Source organism: Geotrypetes seraphini, chromosome 6 (genome assembly GCF_902459505.1).
Source record: "Geotrypetes seraphini chromosome 6, aGeoSer1.1, whole genome shotgun sequence".
In the NCBI taxonomy this organism is placed as follows: Eukaryota; Metazoa; Chordata; class Amphibia; order Gymnophiona; family Dermophiidae; genus Geotrypetes; species Geotrypetes seraphini.
This window is the reverse complement of record NC_047089.1, coordinates 95,317,305-95,341,098: the sequence shown is the minus strand read 5'-3', so window position 1 is coordinate 95,341,098 and position 23,794 is coordinate 95,317,305. Positions and strand designations below refer to the sequence as shown.

The window sequence follows — 23,794 nt, the reverse complement described above, 5'->3', positions numbered from 1 at the left end:
GTGAATCACATGGATGGGATGCATACCGAGATATAATCTTTTTAGGAAAGACAGAGATGGTCAAAAAGGTGGAGGAATAGCTCTCTATGTAAAGATCAATATCCAAGCGACTGAAAGGCAAGGGACCTGGGGAGAGGAAGAAGCGATATGGATTGCTCTGAAAAGAGAAGATGGAACTTCTATCTACATGGGTGTAGTCTACAGAAAATTGATAAGGATCTGATTGTGGATATCCAAAAGTTTGGAAGGAAAGAGGAGGTTCTGCTGTTGGGAGATTTCAACCTGCCGGATGTGGACTGGAATGTTCTGTCTGCGGAATTGGAAAGAAGTAGGGAGATTGTGGATGCCTTTCAAGAGGCTCTGCTCAGACAAATGGTGACGGAACCCACAAGGGAAAAAGCGATATTGGATCTGGTCCTCACAAATGGAGAGAGTATCTCTAATGTTCGAGTGGGTGCTCACCTGAGAAGTAGCGATCATCAAACAGTTTGGTTTGATATAATGGCTAAAGTGGAGAGCAGCCGCAGAATACTTAAAAGTCCTAGATTTCAAACGTACAGACTTTAATGCAATGGGAGAGTACCTGAAGAAAGAGCTGTTAGGATGGGAGGACATAAGAGAAGTGGAAAGACAGTGGTCTAAGCTGAAAGGAGCAGTAAAAATGGCTATGGACCTTTATGTGAAGAAAATCAATAAAAACAAGAGAAAAAGGAAGGCGATATGGTTCTCCAACCTAGTAGCTGAGAAAATAAAGGCGAAAGAGTTGGTGTTCATTAAATATAAAAAACCCAAGAAGAGGAGTGCAGAAAGGACTACAGGGTGAAACTGAAAGAAGCCAAGAGAGAGATACGTCTGGCGAAAGCACAGGCGGAAGAACAAATGGCTAAAAATGTAAAAAAGGGAGACAAAAATTTTTTCAGATATATTAGTGAAAGGAGGAAGATGAAAAATGGAATTACTAGGCTAAAAGATGCTGGGAACCAATATGTGGAGAGTGATGAGGAGAAAGCAAATGTGCTAAACAAATTCTTCTGTTCTGTGTTCACAGAAGAAAATCCTAGAGAAGGACCGAGATTGTCTGGCAAAGTTATACGAGAAAATGGAGTAGATTCTGTGCAGTTCACGGAGGAGGGTGTTTATAAGCAACTTGAAAAACTGAAGGTGGACAAAGCGATGGGACCAGACGGGATCCATCCCAGGATACTAAGGGAGCTCAGAGAGGTTCTGGCGAGTCCTATTAAAGACTTGTTCAACAAATCTCTAGAGACGGGAGTGATTCCTGGGGATTGGAGGAGAGTGGATGTGGTCCCTATTCATAAAAGTGGTCACAGGGATGAAACAGGAAACTACAGGCCGGTGAGCCTCACTTCAGTTGTTGGAAAAATAATGGAAGTGTTGCTGAAAGAAAGGATAGTGTACTTCCTTGAATCTAATGGGTTACAGGATCCGAGGCAACATGGCTTTACAAAAGGTAAATCATGCCAAACGAACCTGATTGAATTTTTTGATTGGGTGACCAGAGAGCTGGATCGAGGACATATGCTAGATGTAATTTACTTGGATTACAGCAAAGCCTTTGATACAGTTCCTCATAGGAGGCTGTTGAACAAACTTAATTGGCTGAAGTTAGGACCCAAAGTGGTGAACTGGGTCAGAAACTGGCTGTTGGACAGATACCAGAGGGTGGTGGTTAATGGAAGTCGCTCGAAGGAAGGACAGATGAGTAGTGGAGTCCCTCAGGGTTCGGTGCTGGGGCCAATCCTGTTCAATATGTTTGTGAGTGACATTGCTGAAGGCTTAGAAGGAAAAGTGTGCCTTTTTGCAGATGATACCAAGATTTGTAACAGAGTAGACACGGAAGAGGGAGTGGAAAATATGAAAAAGGATCTGTAAAAGTTAGCGGACTGGTCTAATGCCTGACAACTAAAATTCAATGCAAAGAAATGCAGAGTAATGTCTTTGGGGATTAATAATAGGAAGGAACCGTATATGCTGGGAGGAGAGAAGCTGATATGCATGGACGGGGAGAGGGACCTTGGGGTGATAGTGTCCGAAGATATAAAGGCGAAAAAAAACAGTGTGACAAGGCAGTGGCTGCTGCCAGAAGGATGCTGGGCTGTATAAAGAGAGGTGTAGTCAGTAGAAGGAAGAAGGTCTTGATGCCCCTGTACAGGTCATTGGTAAGGCCCAACTTGGAGTATTGGGTTCAGTTTTAGAAACCGTATCTGGCGAAGGACGTAAGAAGACTTGAGGCGGACCAGAGGAGGGCGACAAAAATGATAGGAGGCTTGCGCCAGAAGACTTATGAGGAGAGACTGGAAGCCCTGAATATGTATACCCTAGAGGAAAGGAGAGACAGGGGAGATATGATTCAGATGTTCAAATACTTGAAGGGTATTAACGTAGAGCAAAATCTTTTCCAGAGAAAGGAAAATGGTAAAACCAGAGGACATAATTTGAGGTTGAGGGGTGATAGATTCAGGGGCAATGTTAGGAAATTCTCCTTTCGGAGAGGGTAGTGGATACCTGGAATGCGCTCCCGAGAGAAGTGGTGGAGAGTAAAACTGTGACTGAGTTCAAAGAAGCATGAGATGAACACAGAGGATTTAGAATCAGAAAATAATATTAAATATTGAACTAAGACCAGTACTGGGCAGACTTGCACGGTCTGTGTCTGTATATGGCCATTTGGTGGAGGATGGGCTGGGGAGGGCTTCAATGGCTGGGAGGGTTTAGATGGGCTAGAGTAAGTCTTAAAGAGATTTTGGCAGTTGGAACCCAAGCACAGTACCGGGTAAAGCTTTGGATTCTTGTCCAGAAATAGCTAAGAAGAAAAAATTAAATTTAAATTGAATCAGGTTGGGCAGACTGGATGGACCATTTGGATCTTTATCTGCCGTCATCTACAATGTTACTATACTACTATGTAATCATTACTTGAATAATCATTACTTTAATAACAATTTAAATAGTTTTATTTCACCAAAATACATAGATTGATCACCTCTAAATAATTTCATAATTATTTTTAGTTTAATAGGTTAATCATTCATATTTGGATAAATTTTATGATGTACTTAATTGAATAATCATTACTTTAATAACAATTTAAATAGTTTTATTTAACCAAAATAATATTATAACATATGTATTATTGTGTTTAAACATCAGTGTTAACTGATGTGGTTAAACTATCAAACTATCATGGCTTTGGCGGTATATAAAAATAAAATTATTATTATTATTATTATTATTAAACAAAATATCTTAAAAACTATCAGGCCTGTCCATACATGGAAAACTTAAAATACTATACTGTCTTCTGTAGCCAGTAGCATATGATCAGGGCCTTCAGGGGATTCATCCCATCCCCTAAAGGCCCTGAGGACACTGCTCTGAATTGGACTGGTTGAGAAGGCAACAGGCAGATGCTTTTCAGCCAATCAAATTCAGATCAGTACTGTCAGGGCCTTAAGGGGTTTCAGAGAATCCCCAGCCCAAGAACCCTGCTTTGTTTGTTTGATGCAGTTTCACTGGTTGAACAGGCTGCCTACTCAATAAATCAAACTGCATCAATCAAAAAGTAGACAAAAAATAAAAAAGAACGACTGTAGAGCTGGGGATTCACTGAATCCCCTGAAAACCCTCACCGCACACCACTGTCTGCAGCTCACTCATCATCATCTTGTTCATAACTGGAAAAGAAAAACAATCTTTCCTTTAACGGGTCCCACACAATTTCTCAAATTAGAATGGAGTCCAAAGAAAAAGGATATTCTTTTTATGCCAGCAGAAGAGCCTACTGCTGTAAAAAATGAAATCATTACTTCAACAGTCTCTATTGTAAATCCAAGTGCTTAATAAGTGACCTTTTCTAGTTCACTGGTGTGACTTTCTTTAAAACATCATTGGCAAACAAATATTTATTAAATGGTTCCTCCTTAGCTCTAAAGTTTGTAATAGTTGACATTATAGATAGATATTTCCTAGATACCCATGTCATAGCTAACTCCTCTTCTTTAGCACTTAGGGCTCCTTTTACTAAGGTGCACTAGCGGTTTTAGCACGCGCACAATGCCGTGCGCACTAAATGCTAACGCCTCTATAGAGCTTGCATTAGTATTTTTTGTTTAGCGCGTGATTTGCACGCGCTAATCTTAAGCGTGCGCTAAAAACACTAGCGCACCTTAGTAAAAGGAGCCCTTAAAGTTTGACCTTGGTACTAGATATTGACGATATTTGCAAGAAAATGTGCTTTTTAATGCTTGTAATCAATATTTCCTCTAAGGACCGAGTTCATGTGAGCAAAATTTGTTTTTCGCAAGCAAAGGACTGAGTTGATGTGAGCAAAATTTTTCCATTACATTACTCTTAAGGTATTATACACACTGTACTTTACAAATTAAGAATTACAAATATAAATTTAAAAATGGAAGATAAGAAGATTTTTAAAGAAAGGACTTAAAACATTTTTCAATTAGCTCTCAGAAGCCAAAACCTCTTTTACCATGTCAAGACAGTAAGCTGCCCTGATCTGAGAAAGGAGGTTTTGGTCTATGATAGTTGATAAAAATATATATATTCAAATTAGTTCAATGAAAAAAATATCATCTTAATTCTGTTTTCTATTTAATAACCTTTATAAACATGGGTACCACATTACTTTATCCTGAATTTTTAAAAAATATTTTTTCTACCTTTATGTTCTGTACCTTTATGCACTTCTCTGGTTTCAGCTTTCTTCCATCTTCTCTTTCCAGGCTTTTTAATTCCTCCTTTTTCCTTTTGACTTTCTTCAATTTATTTTTATATCTCTATGTCCATATTTAACTCATTCTTATTATTTGGTCTTCAAGTTACCTCTTTTTTAATGGTCTACCAGCAGCTTTGTATCTCTTTCCCTTGCCCTGGCTCTCCTATTTTAATTCCCATTATTCCCAGTCTTTTATTAACTCTGTCCTCTTTCTCTCCCCCTTCTATACAGTGTTTGCCCCCATATACTGTGTGTCCTTTCTTTCCCCTTTCCATCATTTTCTCCTTCCTTTCTGTCTCACCCCAAAATATATGATCATTTATCTCCCCTCTTCCATCTAGCATCTACCCCCTTTTAAACAGCATCTGCCTTCTCTCCCATTTTCCATTCAGTGTTTCCATACACTGTCTCCCCTTCTATTAGTATCTCCCTCCTCTATCACTTCCCCCTTCCATAGTCTGCCCCCTCTCTCCCCTTTTACTTCCCCTTTCCATCATCTCCCTCCTGTCTCTATCCAGGCTTATTTTCCTCCCCTTTTATCCAGCATCTCCCCTTCCATCAATATTTCCATCCTTGTTGCATTTCTCCACTTCCATGTCTGTTGCTCTCTTCCCCTCACCTTCCATCCAGCATCTCCCATTTCACTTCCCCCATTCCATCATCTCCCTCCTCTCTGTACCCTGCTCCCTAACATCTGTCCTCTCTTGTTCTATCTAGAGTCTGTCTTCCCACTTCTATACAAAATCTACCCCCTCCCAAACCATTTCCACCTGCTTCTGCCCCCTTTCTTCTCCCATCCCACATCTACCAGTATTTACCGCATCTCCCCACCCATTTTCCACCAGCATCTGTCCCATCTCTCCCATCCAACCCACATCCACCAGTATCTACCCCCTCTCACCCAACCCACATCCACCAGTACCTACCTCTCTCTCTCTCCCAACCCACATCCACCAGCATCTTCCCCCTCCCATCTGCCCTACATCCACCAGCCTATCTCTCTCTCTCTCTCTCTACACCACCCCACATCCACCACTGTTTGTCCCCTAACATCTTCACCATTGTTGCTGCTTTTCTGAAACTGGCTGCAGGCTTTGCTCTGGAAGAAGTGACATTGCAGATGGTAGGATTGGTGCCTGTGGGTATGTATGGGAAGGTCCTGCAGCCCTTTTGTTTCAGTTTGCTGCTGCTGCTTCAGGAAAGCAGCAGCAGTGGCATAGTATGGAGAAGTGATGCCAGAGGAGTGCTGGTTTTGACTCCATCAGCTGCAAGGTAGGGCTGAAAAGCTATGTGGCCTCCTTTTAAAGGTATGCAGCCACACAGCCTAGAGGGAACATTGCTTGTAATTGAATTCTGTCATTGTACAGTTCTATTTTTAAGTGCTTATTCAGTTCCTTCTAAATTTCAGCAGCACCAGCAATAAAACAGCTTTTATTTCTGTATTTTGTTTAAAACTTCAGAAAGGATTTTCAGCATATCTTTTTAACATTTCTCTTAAGCCCAAAGTTGAGGATTTTGGACATAGCAGTGTCCTATTTCTCTTTTAAAAAATCAGTAAAGACTTATCTTTTTGACAAATTTGTCACCTGATAGTTCTTTATTTTTACATTGCTTATATTTCTCTTCTGCTTGTATTATCACTGGTTGTTCAGCTTGCTCTGTTGTGAATTGCTTAGAACTGTTGTGGTGTGGCGGTATATAAAAATAAAGTTATTATTATTATTATTATTATCTCTAGATTTTGTTCACAAACTGTCATCAGAATAGGCTAGTTTTTTTTTATATATACTGCTCAAAACAGTCCATCATAGAGTTCTGTCTAACATCTTGGAGTGATAGCTTGGTTCCACCCATTCTTTTCAGAGCTGATGATTTTCAACAACATTAGTCTTTATTTCTGGAACACTGAAGTCTTTGACTAGGAGGTGCAACAAATAAACATTGCATCCTTATGTTATTTAGCTTGGTATTTTATTCATGCTCTTCTATATTTCTTCTTATCTTGGACACAGTTGCAGCATTTCAAGAGACTAAACTGCATACTAGACATTCTGATTTTTTTTTTTTTAATTTCTTTATTCTTTTTCAAACTTACATCAAGTGCACAAAAAGAACAACATGAAATACTATCATATAACACTTGAACATCATACATTATATTCTTAATATGTAAATTAATTAAAAACCCTCCCCCCTCCCATCTTTCTATACAATCATTAAAACTATCATATTCTTTCAAAATTTCAATTTTGCTACATCTTATCTTCCAATCCCCCCACTCCCTATGTATATTATCAAAGAAAAATGATGCCTATTCACTACAAAAATCAACCATTGGTTTCCATATCTTTAAAAAATTTTTATAACTTCCTTTCTGTATTGCAATTCTGAAATTTTGTTCACATGTTATTATAGCTTTTGATGCTACTTCCTGTAAGTATTCTGCTGTAAGTGCTTTTCCTGAGATATCAATTGTTTCTGCAAAAAAAAAACCATTATCTTCTTATTTTGTTATACAAGCACATACAACAGGATAATTTGGACATTACTCCACCCATCAGGACTTAGGTTAACAATTTTACCCTCTAAACCTGTTGCACATTGTTCTATTTCTCTGAGATACACTGTATCTAGCAGTTTCCTTGCAACATCTTTTCTGCTGGGTGGACTGTATCCTGGTCTCAGTAACTGAACCATATTAATGAAGTATGGGTTTTCAATCAAATGGAAGGAAGAGTTCGTTGCATAAACAAACTGGGCAATTTTCTCATCAGTTACCTCTTTTCTAATCTGCTAGTTTTTATCACAAACATATCTGTGGTGGTTCCTGAATGGTTGGATTTTTACTTTCTTATAGGTGATATACTGTGAATATGTGATGTATATGATGTGATTGACACACTATCCTGGACAGATAACTGAAAATGTACAATAGGATCTTAAAGGTGGATAGTTTCCAGAATCCTTTAGGTTGATAGATTACCCTAAGCAAAAAGTCAGTGCTGTTATTTTATTATTCATACCATTTCTGCTTATTTAATATTACTCATTGTATTCACTGCCACTTAGTACTGCCCAAAAAGAATTATTTACTTGTTTCAACTCTTTATTTCTTCATTACACACTTAGAAACACCATCACATACAGGAGCATGCCTGCAGCTCCATAAGCACTCCAACACATCCATCCAGAAACACATGAACTTGTAGACAGGATTGGTATATGGGGTTGAGGGAATACAGGGAGAGGGTCTTCATTAATAAGTTTTATTTTTTCTAATCTAACTACTTTCACTTTGATTATTGATTTTTATGTGAATCGAATTGAGTTACTTTTGGGGAGATAGTATGGTATATAAGAACATAAGTATTTCCCCTGTCGAGTCAGTCCAGAGGTCCATCGTGCCCGGCAGTCCGCTCACACGGCGTCCCCTCAGGTCCATGACCTGATAGTGCTCATACCCTACAACTCTCATACGCTTTTCGCTTAATGTCCTGTAGAGTAACCCTCTATCTGTACCCTACAATCCCCTTTGCTTCCAGGAAGTCATCCAGTCCCTTTTTGAACCCCCCAGTATTGTACTCTGTCCTATTACCTCATTTGGAAGTGCGTTCCAGGTGTCCACCACCCTCTGAGTGAAGAAGAATTTCCTTGCATTCGTTTTGAATCTGTCCCCTCTCATTTTTTCTGAATGGCCTCTTGTTTTTGTTGTCCCCACTAGTCTGAAGAATCTGCCCCTCTCCACCTTCTCTATGCCTTTCATGATTTTATAAGTCTGTATCATGTCTCCTCTCAGTCTCTGCTTTTCCAGGGTAAAGAGCCCCAGTTTGTCTAACCTTTCGGCATATGAAAGGTTCTCCATTCCTTTTATCATCCTAGTTGCTCTCCTCTGGACCCTCTCAAGTATTGACATGTCTTTCTTAAGGTACGATGACCAGTATTGGATGCAGTATTCCAGATGTGGGCGCACCATTGCTCGATACAATGGCAGGATAACTTCCTTCGTTCTGGTAGTGATACCTTTTTTGATAATGCCCAACATTCTGTTCGCTTTCTTTGAGGCCGCTGCACATTGTGCCGCTGGCTTCATTGTTGTATCCACCAATACCCCCATGTCTTTTTCTAGGTTGCCTTTCCCCAGCACCCTCTCTCCCATCGTACATGGGGTTCCCTTCCCCTATGTGCATGACCTTACATTTCTCCACATTGAAGCTCATCTGCCATCTTTTTGCCCACTCACACAGTTTGTTCAGGTTGCTCTGCAGTTCTTTGCATTCCTCAACAGTTCTGACCCTGCTGGAGAGTTTTGTATTGTCCACGAACTTGATAACTTCGCACTTCATCCTCGTTTCCAGATCGTTAATGAATATATTGAACAGCAGCGGTCCCAGCACTGACCCCTGCGGGACACCACCCGTGACCCCTTTCCAGTCAGAGTAGTGTCCTTTTACTCCTACCCTCTGCTTCCTATCTGCCAGCCAATTTTAGATCCATCTGTGGATGTCCCCTTCCACCCCGTGGCTCCACGGTTTCTTCAGCAGGCGCTCATGGGGTACCTTGTCAAAGGGTTTTTGGAAATCCAGATATACTATGTGTATGGGGTTACCTTGGTCCAAATGTTTGCTTATCCCCTCAAAGAAATGCAGTAGATTTGTTTGTCACGATCGTCCTTTACAGAAACCGTGCTGGCTTGTTCTCATCAATTTATTTTTTTCTATATTCTCATTGATACCTTCCCTGATCAGTGATTCATCCATCTTCCCCGGAACTGAGGTCAAGCTCACCGGTCTATAGTTCCCCGGGTCGCCTCTTGATCCTTTTTTGAAGATCGGTGTAACATTTGCAATCCTCCAGTCCTCCGGGATTACCCCTGTTTTCAAGGATAGGTTGCAAATATGCCGGAGTAACTCCGCTGTTTCGTCTCTGAGCTCTTTCAGTATTCTTGGGTGGATCCCATCTGGGCCAGGAGATTTGTCAGTTTTTTAATTTATCTATCTGCCTGAGAACGTCTTCGAGGCTTACCTCCATGCATGATAATTTTCCCTCTTGATCCCCCTTGAAGATTTTTTCTGGTTCCGGCACGTTGGATGTGTCTTCTTTTGTAAAGACCGACACGAAGAACTTGTTTAGTCTATCAGCCACCTCTTTTTCCTCCTTCACCACTCCTTTCCTGATGAATGGAGAGAGGAGCTGATGGTATAGGCATGAAGGGAGAAAGTAGGAGCACCAAGGATATAGGTATGGAATAGGGTCAGAGCACATACCAACGTCACAAAGTATCACCAATATATTGTAAAAGATTACCGAAACCACCAATATATTCTGAGTCCTAAAGACAAACTCACCTGCACCTAAATGATATTTATGATAAATCAGCACTAGTCACAAGTCAGCGTGCCTACTCCATTTCATACAAAATTGTACAGCACCAATAATGTGCTTCTATTTTATTGGCACAGAATCTTTAGCCACTCATAAGTATGGAATAAAAAGAAAAAACAGCTTCCTTCCTGGGGAGCTTCAGTCAAGGTTTGCACCAACTACAATGCCCTTTGTGGGGATGAAGCTGACAGAAATGGCCAACATGCTCAGCTTGCTATCTTTCAAGCCATCTGCAGTAGAAGGAATGTGGTTTACCATCAGAACCATGAGGTGGAGGAGTTGAAGGAGACATGGCAGTAATTACAGACCAAGGTTTGGGAGAGGAACCAGTTGAGGGAAACACAGGAACCTGGCAGTGACATCATCCTCACTGCCCTGGAGAGAGAGAACCTGAACACGGTTGGGCAAGGTCCATCCGCTGAGGTATTATATATTTATTTAAAATGTATATACTGCTTTAAACCAAACAACATACAAAATAAGCAAATACATTTTATACATCAGACATTTTAAACAAAATTCAAAGCATAAAACCTCTCTAGGTCAGCAGTCTCATGATTATGCAAAGTTCAAGGCATAAAACCTCTCTCATAATGCTAACACCTATAAGAATGTATTCAGAAATTTTTAAAATCTCCCAAACTGAAATCAAAACATGGGGCCACTCTCATAAATTCACATAAATGCTGACACAATTATTTTCAAAAGTATTTTAAAAACATCTCTAGACTTACACAGGCACAATTGTCCTGTCAGAGCATTCCAGGACTTCACAGGAGGTGTAGACACTTGCCACTGGTGCCAAGGTAAGTCTAGTTACTATATAGTCCAGATAACCATTGCCTGTCATCACAATGAAAATGTGGTGGGACTCATGCAAAGATAACCTTTGAGGTACAGGGTAGTCAGAATCACTTTCTACCCACTACCAAGATCATGAACTAAAGGTTCAAGGCTATTCTGCGCACCAGTGAAAATCACTAATCATTTTCCTCACAATCTTGGGTTATAGAGGACAGAAATGGAAGGCAGACTAAAGAATGCTATTACTACTCCAAGCCAGCCAATATCAACATTCTCCTGGCTGTCCATTGGCCCTGTGGCTACTCAGTTCTGCTCCAATTTGAGGACAGCCACAGGCACAATCTAACCTGCTGCCTAGGGAGGGGATCCTTCACTGCATGCCACATCCTCTCCTCCCTTTTGTGACCTAGGCCTCAGGGACATCCACATGTGAGGTTCTGGGACCTATGACAGTAATAAGTACTTCTAAAAGTCAGAAAGGTAACAGTTTCCCTGTCAGAGAGTAGTTGTGTCAACCATAAGTCTCCAGCCTGTCAGGTCTGCCCATGCTGATATCATGCTTCTCCCTTCCAGCAGGTGCTAAAGCATAAGGGCAGGTTCCAGCTTCTGCCAGAGAGGAGGGGGAGGAGGAAAAGCAGGCTGGACTATCTGCAGCAGCTCCTCCTCCTCCCAGAACATCTGAAGCTGCTGCTGCTGCAGCAGCCCCACATGCCACCACTGCAGCACCACTGGCAGGGAAAGTGGCTGAGGAGGAGGTAGGTGAGGATGGCCATGAACTGGGGGAGAAGCAGACCCACCCTGAGATCCATGTTCCCCTGAACAGGATGGCCAGATTCTGGTAAACAGTCAGTGCATTCATCAGGAGCAGAGTCATCTCAGAGAAAAGGTTGTGGCTCTGGGCAGGGGGCTGGATGCCTTCATAAGGAAGGTAAGAGCCAGGTGGGCATTTGAAGAACAATACCTGACCTTCCTCAACTTCCTGGACACAAACATGGAGTGGAACCCATGCGGCCATCCTTGCCTCCCTTCTCCCTCAGCTCATCAGCCAGGGACACCCCCTCAGGCTCTAACAGCTCCCCCCACCAACAGAGACTCCTCCAGCCAGACCTCTACCCCCAGGCCTTCCGGCACCCACCTGTCTACCAACCAACCTCATGTCCCCAGCTATGGCAGAGGTGGGTGGGGCCAGGCACATTGCTGGGGAAAGGCCCCTGTTAAGGGTCTCTGTTATTTATGGCTTCCTCCACAGTGGTCTGAGGGACATGGTGCTGCCATGGTCTTTGCCTCTTTTCTGGACTGCCTTGACATCTTGCCGCCACAGCCTATTCTTTGAATCTTCCACTTCATGGTTGCTGTATGACAGATGAAGGCACCAGATAGCAATTTGAGCACTGTCTCAATTCTGATCTGCAGCATATCCTCATAGGGGGCATTGTAGTTGGGAGAAAGAAAGGGAAGGGCATGGCATGGCATGGCTGGGGGGGGGGAGATGACAGGGAAGGTTATGTGCAGGAACATGGTTGTGGATGAGGGTTATATAACCTGTGTATTGTGGCGATGCCGACGCCTGTGGATAAGTTAGGCTCCGGCCATTGCACACTATAGCTCACCTCTGACGTGCTTCCATAAAGTTGGAAGTCCTGCTGGTCTCAATGTTCAGTCATAAAGCATGAAACAAAATTCAAAAGAGTCAGTTTATAGTTCATGCCAACAATCCCTTTATTGTGGGCTTATATTGGGAGCCAACTTCCATTCAGTCTGGACTCCAAGTCATCAATTTAAGTTCCCAAAACAAAACAAAGCTGATGAAAAATAATTAAGTCTCAGCTCTCACCTTTATCCAGGTAAGTAACATAAAACCACTTTGCAAAATAAATTGCCATCAGATGCCGAGAGATAACTCTCCAAAACAATGTTGCTATCTTTAAAGTCAGACAGTTAGCTAAGACTGCTATTAGTACTGCCTGTAGTGCTGTGTCCAAGCCTGAGAGGTAAGTAGGCTTGGTCCCAGCCAGCTCCAAAGGAGTTGGTGGGGGAGGGGAGTAAGCGAATCCACAAAAATATTTCTGTTATAACAGAATGCCCAAATGGCCCCACAAACCCATCCAGTTGTACAGTGGATTCTCCCCAAACTTACTTCCTCATTCTTCAGCATTCAAAACACAAAATATAAACTTAACAGTGCAGTTTTCTTCAAAAAAAAAACACGTGTTTTTTTTTTTTTTTTCTCTTTCAGGCTCCCTAAAAGGGAAAAGTTCAGCACTGCTCTCCTTCTTCCCTCAACTGCAAACAGCTGCTGAGAAGCAGTTTAAACAATTGCTCACCTGAGCAGGAAGACAAAAGTCCCACAAATATGTAACCTAAGATTCTTCCATAGGCATACCTTCAGGAATATCAACAGTTTCCTGGCAATCCATCGGTTCTAGCTCTGCTGACTGGTTAGTCCCAGGGTCAGGGTCAAAATCTAACATCTCAACATCAGTAGAGCAGTGAGGATCAGGAGCATTGTCCTGGACACCTCCTTCCTGAGCTGGCTCAGGGCAGACTGCCTTCCTTCCCCTCAGAGCAGCTTCTATTACGTTTAGCCGGGCACGCCCAGTTCTCTGAGGGGGAGGGCCAGCCTGCAGCTTTTGCCTAACTCTCTTAGGAGCAGCAATCAACTTCTGCAGCTGAGAGTTAGTAGGTGAAGTGGGAGTGATCTCAGGCTGTTCTAGGCTGTTACGCTCAGCATCCTCCACTCCCTGGAGCTCAGCTAACTGAGATTTAAAGGGAAATGAACCACCTTCCCTATTCTCTCCCTCTGGCTTGTCACATTGATCAGCCCTTCTCAGGGCTGGGATAGGTTTAGACAAACCCCTGCCTGGCACAAACCGAGCTTTAAGGCTAGGGGTGTGACATACCCCACCCTTTGATTTTGGCCTTCCCTAACCTCCAGGGGAGTATGGCTCTCCTCCTGCATCCTGGATAGGGTGTCAACGTTTGTGCTTAGTTTGCCCGGGCGATGCACTACCCTGAATCTAAATGTCTGCAGGGCCAGATACCATCGTGTTAGCCGGGCATTGTTGTTCCTCATGGTGTTGAGCCATTTCAGCGCCGCATGGTCCGTTACCAGAGTGAACTCCCGCTCCTGCAGGTAATGCTCCAGGGTCTGCATCGCCCATTTGGCTGCCAAGCATTCCAATTCAACTGTGGCATAATTCCTTTCATTGGGATAAAGTTTGCGGCTCAGAAACAAAACCGGATGCTCTATCCCCTGGACCTCCTGGCTTAGGATTGCCCCTAACCCTGTCCCTGACGCGTCTGTCTGTAAGACCAAGGGTTTAGCAAAATCTATGGATACCAGTACCGGGTTAGTACATAGGGCTGCTTTAAGGTCCTCCACAGCCTGTCTCCCGCTATTCTCCCATCGAAGATTGTCGGGCCTGTTTTTCTTTAACATATCCGTCAACACCGCGGCCCTTGTGGAGAATGCAGGAATGAAACGCCTGTAATAGCCGAGGAGCCCCAGGAAGCCTCTCAACTGTTTTTTTGACTGGGGTAAAGGATATTCCTTCACGCATCTCACCTTATCAACGAGGGGTCTGACTTGCCCTCTCCCCACTACATACCCCAGGTACTTCACTTCTTTCTGCCCTAGATAACACTTTTTGGGATTGATTGTAAAACCCGCCTTTCTCAAGGAATCCAGAATTGCCCTTACGTGCTTCAGGTGCTGCGCCCAGTCAGAGGAGAAGATAACAATATCGTCCAAGTAGGCTTCCGCATAATGATGATGCCCACGTAGAACCTCCGTGATTCCTCTTTGACATGAAGCGGCAGCACCATGAAGTCCGAAGGGCATTCTCTTAAATTGGTATAGCCCATGGGGAGTGCTGAAGGCAGTTTTAGGCCTGGCCTGGGGAGTTAGGGGAATCTGCCAGTAACCTTTCGTCAAGTCCAAGGTTGAGAGGTATTGCGCCTGACCCAGCCGATCTAACAGGTCATCAACCCGGGGCATAGGGAAGGCATCAAACTGAGATACCTCATTAAGTTGCCGAAAATCGATACAGAATCTGGGGGTTCCATCAGCCTTCGGAACAATGACAATGGGGCTGCACCAGGGGCTCTGTGATGGTTCGATAACCCCTAGTGCCAGCATCTCCTCCACCAGATTCTGTACCAACTCCCTCTTCCCCTCAGTTAGCCTATAAGGTTTGACCCTCACTACTTTCCCCGGGGTGGTCACGATATCGTGAGTCACCACCTCTGTACGCCCAGGTATGGGGGAAAACACATCTTCAAACTCCTGTACTAGGGATCGTACTTGCCCCGCTTGCTCACTGGAAAGCTGTGTCCCTATATTGACCCCCTCGGCTTGGCCCATATCGGCAATCTGTGGGCCAAGATCATCATCAGGAGTCTGATCAGCCCACAGGGCTAATATTTCCCTATCACGCCATGGCTTCAGCAAATTGATATGATAGGTCTGTACCCTGTTCTTTCCGTCCTTGACCTGATAATCCACCTGATTCAATTTTTTTACAATAGTGGCAGGTCCCTTCCATTCCGCTAGGAACTTATGGGGGTCGGAGGGTACTAATATGAGCACCCTGTCTCCCACTTTTAAATGGCGTTCCTGGGTTTTCTTATCATAGTAATATTTCTGTTTCTCTTGACTCCACTCTAGATTATGCTTTCCTAAGTGGGCCACTTGGCCTAGTCTCTTCCTTAACTGGGCCAAATAGGATATAACATTGGTCTCTTCTCCCTCTTGGGCCCCCCAATGTTCCTTGACAATATCTAATATTCCCCGAGGAACCCTACCAAACAGCATCTCAAAGGGACTTACCCCTAGAGAATCTTGTATTTTTTCACGTGCCGCGAACAATACCAAGGGAATATACAAGTCCCATTCTTTCTTTTCCTGGCTCCCAACCTTCTTCAGCATTTGTTTTAACGTCTGATTAAACCGTTCCACCAACCCATTAGCCTGGGGGTGGTATGCTGAAGTTTTTAGGTGACGGATCCCAAAGCCTTGCCAGAACTTCTCCATTTCCCTCGAGAGAAAATTGCTTCCCTGATCGGTTAAGACTTCACGAGGGAAACCCACCATGCAAAACAGCCCCATTAATTCTTTCATGAGGGCCGCCGAAGTCGTTTTCCTCAAAGGAAAAGCCCAAGGGTACCTGGTGGCGACATCTATTATTACCAAGATAAAGGTATACCCTCGGGGAGTCCTTTCTAATGGGCCTACAATATCCATGGCTAATCGTGTTAAGGGCTCACCTACTTTAGGGATGGGTATAAGCGGGGCTCTGGCTGGCCTACTCAATGAAAGCTTCTGACAAGTAGAGCAGGACTTACAGAAATCTGCCACATCTCTAGATACCCCTGGCCAAAAGAACCTACGCAGTACCTGAATCTCCGTAGCTGCCGCTCCCTTATGTCCGGAGAGGGGGTGATCATGTGCTGTCTGTAAGACTACTTTTCTAAAACCCCGGGGAATCACTAGTTGTTCTCTGTTATCCCGCGGGTCTTTACCTGTCAAACATCTATATAATAACCCCTGTTTTACTTTAAAATAATTCGGGTTATTCGTAGGTACAGCCGCCTGCTTCCAAAGTTCTAACAAGGATGCATCTGCTCTCTGTTCGTCTGGGAAGGTGGGAAATAGCTTCACCAGCTCCTTTGGAAGCCAAGGGATGTCCTTAGCCCCACTAGCCTGCTTTAATGCTTGGCTTCTCTGACGTTTCTGCCTCTGATTTTGAGCACGGGAATGGGAATTTGGAGCTCGGGAATTCCCCTCTACCACCCCTTCCTCAAAGGGAAAGATGGTCCCTAGCTCTTCCTCCTCAAGTGAGACTACAGGGCCCTGAGAGCGAATTCCCACCAAACCTTGCTTGGGTTGGAGACATTCCTCCAGGCCTTTCCAATCCCTGCCCAGTATGAGGTCATAAGGAGCACCAGGTACGATAGCAATCTTTACCTTGTATACTCTACCTCCACCCAAGACAGTGATATCCCGGAGAGGGTATTGCACACTATCCCCATGAACGCACTTAATAGTGACCGTATCTCTCTTCTCGTGTCTCCCCTCCCTAGGGAATAGGTGTTGGAAACACCGGGTGGACATCATCGATTGATCGGCCCCAGTGTCAACCAAGGCCGACACCTCCCTTCCTGACACAGAAACTATCACCCTATATGCCTCAGGGATCGGAGTGGTGTCCTTTCCCTGGGTTACTACGAGATCCCTTAGAACCCTACAGGTCCTTTGGATATGACCTGTTTTTCCGCAGCGATAACATTTAAGTGCTTCCTTCTGCTGGGGCTCCTTGGCCTTAGGGAGTTCTGTGGTCCTACCTTGGGAGCCTTGTCCCCTGTCAACCTTCCCCTTTCCCCGCATCAGAGGCACAGTAATACGTTCCTCCTCATAGGCACCCTGAGCGTCAATATAGGCCTCTGCCACCTCGAGGGTTTGGCCTAGAGTTTTACAGCCCTGTCTCTGCACCCACCCTCGCAGGTTCTTCGGGGCGGACTGCAGAAATTGCTCACGTATCACCTCCAAGACTAATACTCTGGGGTTCCCCAACCATGGGCCAAGCCACCGCTCCGCCAATTTGGTTAATTTCTGTGCTAGAGCTTTGGGCCTTTCTTTATCCTGCATTACCGTCGCCCTAAAACGCTGACGGTAATGTTCAGGCGTATACCCCAGATATTCTAATATATGGTTTTTTACTGCCTGGTAGTCATTCGCCATCTCCGGCGCTAGCGTCTGGAAGGCTGATAAGGTCTCCCCCGCAAGGCAGGGAAGCAACCGTACTGCCCACTGACCCTGGGGCCAACCAGCAGCAGTAGCTACCCTCTCAAATGCGACCAGAAATTCATCCGGCGCATCTGCTGGAGTTATTTTACACAGGTTTAACAACGAGAGGGGGGTAGCTGCTCCTGTGGTTTGCTGAATGGCACTCAGTCCTGAGTCACTACCCGTAGCTGGCGGGGGTCTCTGCAAAATTTGAGAAAGTACCTTGGTTTGCTCCCCCATTGCCAGTACCATCTCATCATGCTGTCGGCGAGACATCTCCTGGGACCGGTACCATAGTTCTTGATTGGTTTTCAAGACGGCCTGTAAGTCCTCGCTTTGTTTCTGTCTCTCAGCTGCCAGGAACGCCATCAGCTGTTGTTGGTCCATCTTCTCCCAGGCCTGAAACAGAAACAAACAGAAAGACCAACCCAAGTGCGATACTTCAAAAATAGGTTAGCCAATCTCCCTCGCCAACCCCTTAGCTCAGGTACTCTTACCAGAGCGATTGGTGCGTCTGCGCCTTTGGTTTTTGGGCCTCCTTGACCCCCCAGTCGCTTATCTGCGTTTTTGTCCTCTTATATCAGTGCTGAGGTCCTCCTTCGACTCAGGTTCACCACCGATAAAGTTGGATCCTTCTGGTCGCGTGCTCCCTCTGTACTCCCTGTCAGAAGACTCTGGATACTGGGCACACCCGGACAGGAACCAAAACAAAAAACTAAAACAACAAGCTAACACAACAAATTAGCTAAAAGTCCAAAAACTTTTTTTTTTTTTTTCAACAATTCTCGGAATGTCCAGCAGGAGGCGCTCTATCCCACTCCTGATACCAATTGTGGCAATGCCGACGCCTGTGGATAAGTTAGGCTCCGGCCATTGCACACTATAGCTCACCTCTGACGTGCTTCCATAAAGTTGGAAGTCCTGCTGGTCTCAATGTTCAGTCATAAAGCATGAAACAAAATTCAAAAGAGTCAGTTTATAGTTCATGCCAACAATCCCTTTATTGTGGGCTTATATTGGGAGCCAACTTCCATTCAGTCTGGACTCCAAGTCATCAATATAAGTTCCCAAAACAAAACAAAGCTGATGAAAAATAATTAAGTCTCAGCTCTCACCTTTATCCAGGTAAGTAACATAAAACCACTTTGCAAAATAAATTGCCATCAGATGCCGAGAGATAACTCTCCAAAACAATGTTGCTATCTTTAAAGTCAGACAGTTAGCTAAGACTGCTATTAGTACTGCCTGTAGTGCTGTGTCCAAGCCTGAGAGGTAAGTAGGCTTGGTCCCAGCCAGCTCCAAAGGAGTTGGTGGGGGAGGGGAGTAAGCGAATCCACAAAAATATTTCTGTTATAACAGAATGCCCAAATGGCCCCACAAACCCATCCAGTTGTACAGTGGATTCTCCCCAAACTTACTTCCTCATTCTTCAGCATTCAAAACACAAAATATAAACTTAACAGTGCAGTTTTCTTCAAAAAAAAAAATGTGTGTTTTTTTTTTTTCTCTTTCAGGCTCCCTAAAAGGGAAAAGTTCAGCACTGCTCTCCTTCTTCCCTCAACTGCAAACAGCTGCTGAGAAGCAGTTTAAACAATTGCTCACCTGAGCAGGAAGACAAAAGTCCCACAAATATGTAACCTAAGATTCTTCCATAGGCATACCTTCAGGAATATCAACAGTTTCCTGGCAATCCATCGGTTCTAGCTCTGCTGACTGGTTAGTCCCAGGGTCAGGGTCAAAATCTAACATCTCAACATCAGTAGAGCAGTGAGGATCAGGAGCATTGTCCTGGACACCTCCTTCCTGAGCTGGCTCAGGGCAGACTGCCTTCCTTCCCCTCAGAGCAGCTTCTATTACGTTTAGCCGGGCACGCCCAGTTCTCTGAGGGGGAGGGCCAGCCTGCAGCTTTTGCCTAACTCTCTTAGGAGCAGCAATCAACTTCTGCAGCTGAGAGTTAGTAGGTGAAGTGGGAGTGATCTCAGGCTGTTCTAGGCTGTTACGCTCAGCATCCTCCACTCCCTGGAGCTCAGCTAACTGAGATTTAAAGGGAAATGAACCACCTTCCCTATTCTCTCCCTCTGGCTTGTCACATTGATCAGCCCTTCTCAGGGCTGGGATAGGTTTAGACAAACCCCTGCCTGGCACAAACCGAGCTTTAAGGCTAGGGGTGTGACAGTATGTGAAGGTTTTTTTTTTTAATTTATATATATATATATATATATATATATATATATATATAGTATAGTGCTGCTTATGCCTGGTAGTGATAGAAATGATAAGTAGTAGTAGTTGTAGTTTTGAATTGAATCTAACAATGGAATCTCTATGGGGAGAGGGGTTGAATTTTGAACAGATCTTTGTTGTCACAAGGGGGGAGGGAGGAACTGTCATTGAGGTGCTTCATTTTGCTCATCTATGCTGTCTGTGGCACCTAGGTGCTAACCTGAACCAGTGAATAATACTTATTTGCAGCTATCTGTAGCTTATCCATGAGGGTGCACAGTGGCCATAAGCAACCATGTTCTTTGGGGCTAGCCAGGGCCACCTGCCTGTTTGTTTCAACTGCGTTTTCCCAAAAATAAGCCCTACCCCAAAAATAAGCCCTAGTTAAGATTGACCCCCCGAAAAATAGAGGTGGGGCAGAAGACAGAGTACTGTAGAATAGCTAGGACAAAATGTACATGAATAAGTTCAACAGTGCACTGCTATAAGTTTAAGTTTATTAGGATTTTATATACCGCCTATCAAGGTTTTCTAAGCGGTTTTACAATCAGGTACTCAAGCATTTTCCCTCTCTGTCCCGGTGGGCTCACAACCTATCTAACGTACCTGGGACTATGGAGGATTAAGTGACTTGCCCAGGGTCATAAGGAGCAGCGCGGGATTTGAACCCACAACCCCAGGGTGCTGAGGCTGTAGCTTTAACCACCGCACCACACACTCCTCCACTGCGATACACTGATATGAGCATAATATTCAATTAACATCAATTAATCTTCATTATTGCCCATTATCTGCACCAATTATTCAATTAAGTTGTGCACATAAATAGGGTATATGCACAACTTAGGTGCAATATATAGAATTGGGGGATAATTGTCTAGTGCTTTTTAGTAAAATGGCATCTTAATGTAGACAAATTCCTTTGTTAACTACGGTAAATACCATTGAATGGACTATGAGTGGATGTGGTTTACAACTTTCAGATAAGACATGATGACTTACTATACGATAACTGTTTACACAGAAAATATGACAGATCACTAAACACACATTCCTCAGTAGGTAAAGTTAAGTGCATTCATGTTATGTATTTTTCTGTGTTAACTGCAAGGGCAGATGCTTGGAAGCCAATAACAATTACTTCAGAAGCTTTGCTGGTACTGCACTATAATTTTGGCAGTTACTACAAGGTAACTGCAAACCTTTACTGTGCTTTAGTAAAAAGATCCTTAAGTGTTTGAAAATTTGGCTCGACATACACAACAGCTAAGTAAGTTTTAGAAAACACAGTAATATAACTGTACTTTAATAAGAAAATAATTTAGAATATCAAATAATAGAAGAGACTGGGTAAAAATTAAACTGTACCTTTATACAAATTGTATTTTAAGATTCAGCATTCAGTTAATGTTGTTAGATTATAGCAAAAAATAGGTTGAGGACTATATGATCTTTATTGTCAAGAAGAAATAACGTCCCTTTTTCCTCAATGAGTAGTTATTGTATTTTAAAAAAGAAAAGTTGTAGATGCCTATGTGTTGAGACAGGCTGATTTTATTCTCAAACTATAGAACTATTATCCCCTTTTATTTTTATGCAATTGGGTTTGACCTGTCACCTTAAAGCAGATTTGGACTCTTTCTGTATCCAAATAATTTATATTCATTCCCACAGGGAGCAGTGATGGTTCTTGGGATAAAGAAAAACATCAGTCTACCCCCACCCAAGGATCACAGGCCTCAATTAACCATCCCAGCTTGTCTGGACAGCATAACCTACCAGTTAGTCATCCTCTCAACCCTCTTCAACAGAACCATCTTCTACCAAATGGTATGGGTTACTATCCTTTAGCATTGGTTGTTCTCATAAGCGTGTTTATTATGTTGTGTTTACTTAAATAGTCTGCACACATCGCTTCATGGCATTTGGCAAAGACCAAATGTAAGGTCTCAGCAATGAATTGGCTGTCCTATGTTGGCCTTTTGGCTGAGATTGAGAAATTGGGTGATATGATTGGGGAGGTTAATGCCCTGCACTCCAACCCCTCTGAGGGACATGCTAATATTACAACCATGTCCAAAGGATGAGGTTTAATCTTTCTGTTAACAAAATACAGAATGTGCTTCCAAATCTGCAAGATTTACTTGTGGGAATAACAGAAATAAAAATTTAAATGATGTCATTTAGAGAAAATAAGTACTTACCTCTGCTTTGGTGGATAACTATACTAACTTACCCCCCTTTATCAAGCTGTGCTAGAGGTTTTTAGTGTGGGCCAGTGAGGTAAGTGCTCCAATGCTCATAGGAATTGTATGAATGTCAGAGTATTTAACATGCCGGCCCGCACTAAAAATCTCTAGCACAGCTTGATAAATGAAGCTGCTAATAAATGTGTTCTTGTTACTGTGAGTTTTTCAAAATCACAAAGCTTAATGACTACTGATCTTGCCATTTTTCTATTATTCATAGATGCAGACATGAGAGATATCTATGGTGCTTCATTTAACAATGAAATTGTTTCATTTCATTTTTTCTAGGATTGGAACTTCCGTTTATGATGATGCCCCACCCACTTATTCCTGTCAGCCTACCTCCAGCATCTGTTACCATGGCAATGAGCCAGATGAACCACCTCACTACCATTGCAAACATGGCAGCAGCAGCACAAGTACAAAGTCCTCCATCCCGAATGGAAACATCTGTTATTAAGGTGAAAAATTTGAAGAATAGAAATGGTCTTGGGTCTTGTCTCATTTATTTAAACATTAGTAATTAGTGGTTTTTAACTGCTAAGTTTTCTTGTTGATTAGCTAACATTTGTATTTGTTTATAATAAATTTAACTTTCTTGCAGAAATACCTTTGGCAGACATTCAGAGCCGGATTCTGCATATGACGCCAAAAGTTAGGCCAAAAATTGCACAGAAGTAGGGGTGGACCAAGAACTTTTCTGCACACGAGTGTAGAATATAAAGCACTCTTTTATTAGCAAAGCATTGATAGATAAAAATACTTTTTTATCTGTTGGTGCTTTTCTAGTAAAAGAGTGCTTTATATTCTACACTCGTGTGTAGGAAAGTTATTGGTCCACCCCTACTTCTTTGTGTTCTTTGGTTTTGCTACATAGGGAAGTTTCTCCGTCCTTTGAATTTTCTTGTTCTAAAAGTTAGACACCAGGAAGATCCACACAAAGCCCATATTCTTGTTATCACCCATTGATCATTTCAGTTACATATAGATCTTGAATTCATGCACAAATTCTGACACCTAACTTTAAGTAACCTGTATGAATCCTGGTGACAATATGTAGAAATACAGGGTTTTTTTCAGTAATAAAACCTATTTATCTCTTGCTTTGTTCTATAAAATGTTAAAATTCAAGTGCTTGCATATATAGAGTTCATTATTTTCACCGTTCTGGTGACTGCATCAGGAAGCTGAGCTTAGATATTGGGAAGAGAATTTGCAAAAGAGTGTCTAAGTCAGAATTGGAATGTGCTGCTCAAAACATCCAGAATTCTCGCAGCTGGTTTTGAACAGGAAATACATTTGGATTTCCTTTTTGAAAATTCATGAGAAGGATGTTCTTGCATTAAAAATGTCCAAAATGAACAGCCATTTTCCAAAATGAAACATCCAAAATATGAACACCAAAAAGCAGACACAAAAATGTATTTCTGGCATAATTTGTACTAAAATAGCCACACAGATGTCCCAGCACAGTAGAGGGGCAGCCTAGTAGTCAGTTCAGTAGACTTTAATCAATGGGATTCAAGTACAAATCCTTCCTTAATTCCTTTATATGTTATTGTGAGCCCTCCAGAAACAGATAAAAATCTACTATACCTA

The 23,794-nt window shown here is 43.0% G+C and overlaps 1 protein-coding gene across 7 annotated transcripts in view; it reads left to right on the top strand.

The window, feature by feature from the left end:
* The window catches only part of DACH1 (dachshund family transcription factor 1), a 1,064,146-nt gene that overhangs the window by 634,059 nt on the left and 406,293 nt on the right, over positions 1-23,794 (top strand). For 5 of the 7 annotated variants that reach the window (XM_033948397.1, XM_033948395.1, XM_033948396.1 and 2 more), the window contains exons 4-5: positions 21,621-21,776; positions 22,484-22,656. In XM_033948397.1, coding sequence (XP_033804288.1) covers positions 21,621-21,776; positions 22,484-22,656 — 329 coding nt within the window. The remainder of the gene's footprint in view (positions 1-21,620; positions 21,777-22,483; positions 22,657-23,794) is intronic. The other 2 variants (XM_033948400.1, XM_033948401.1) reach the window with 1 other exon arrangement.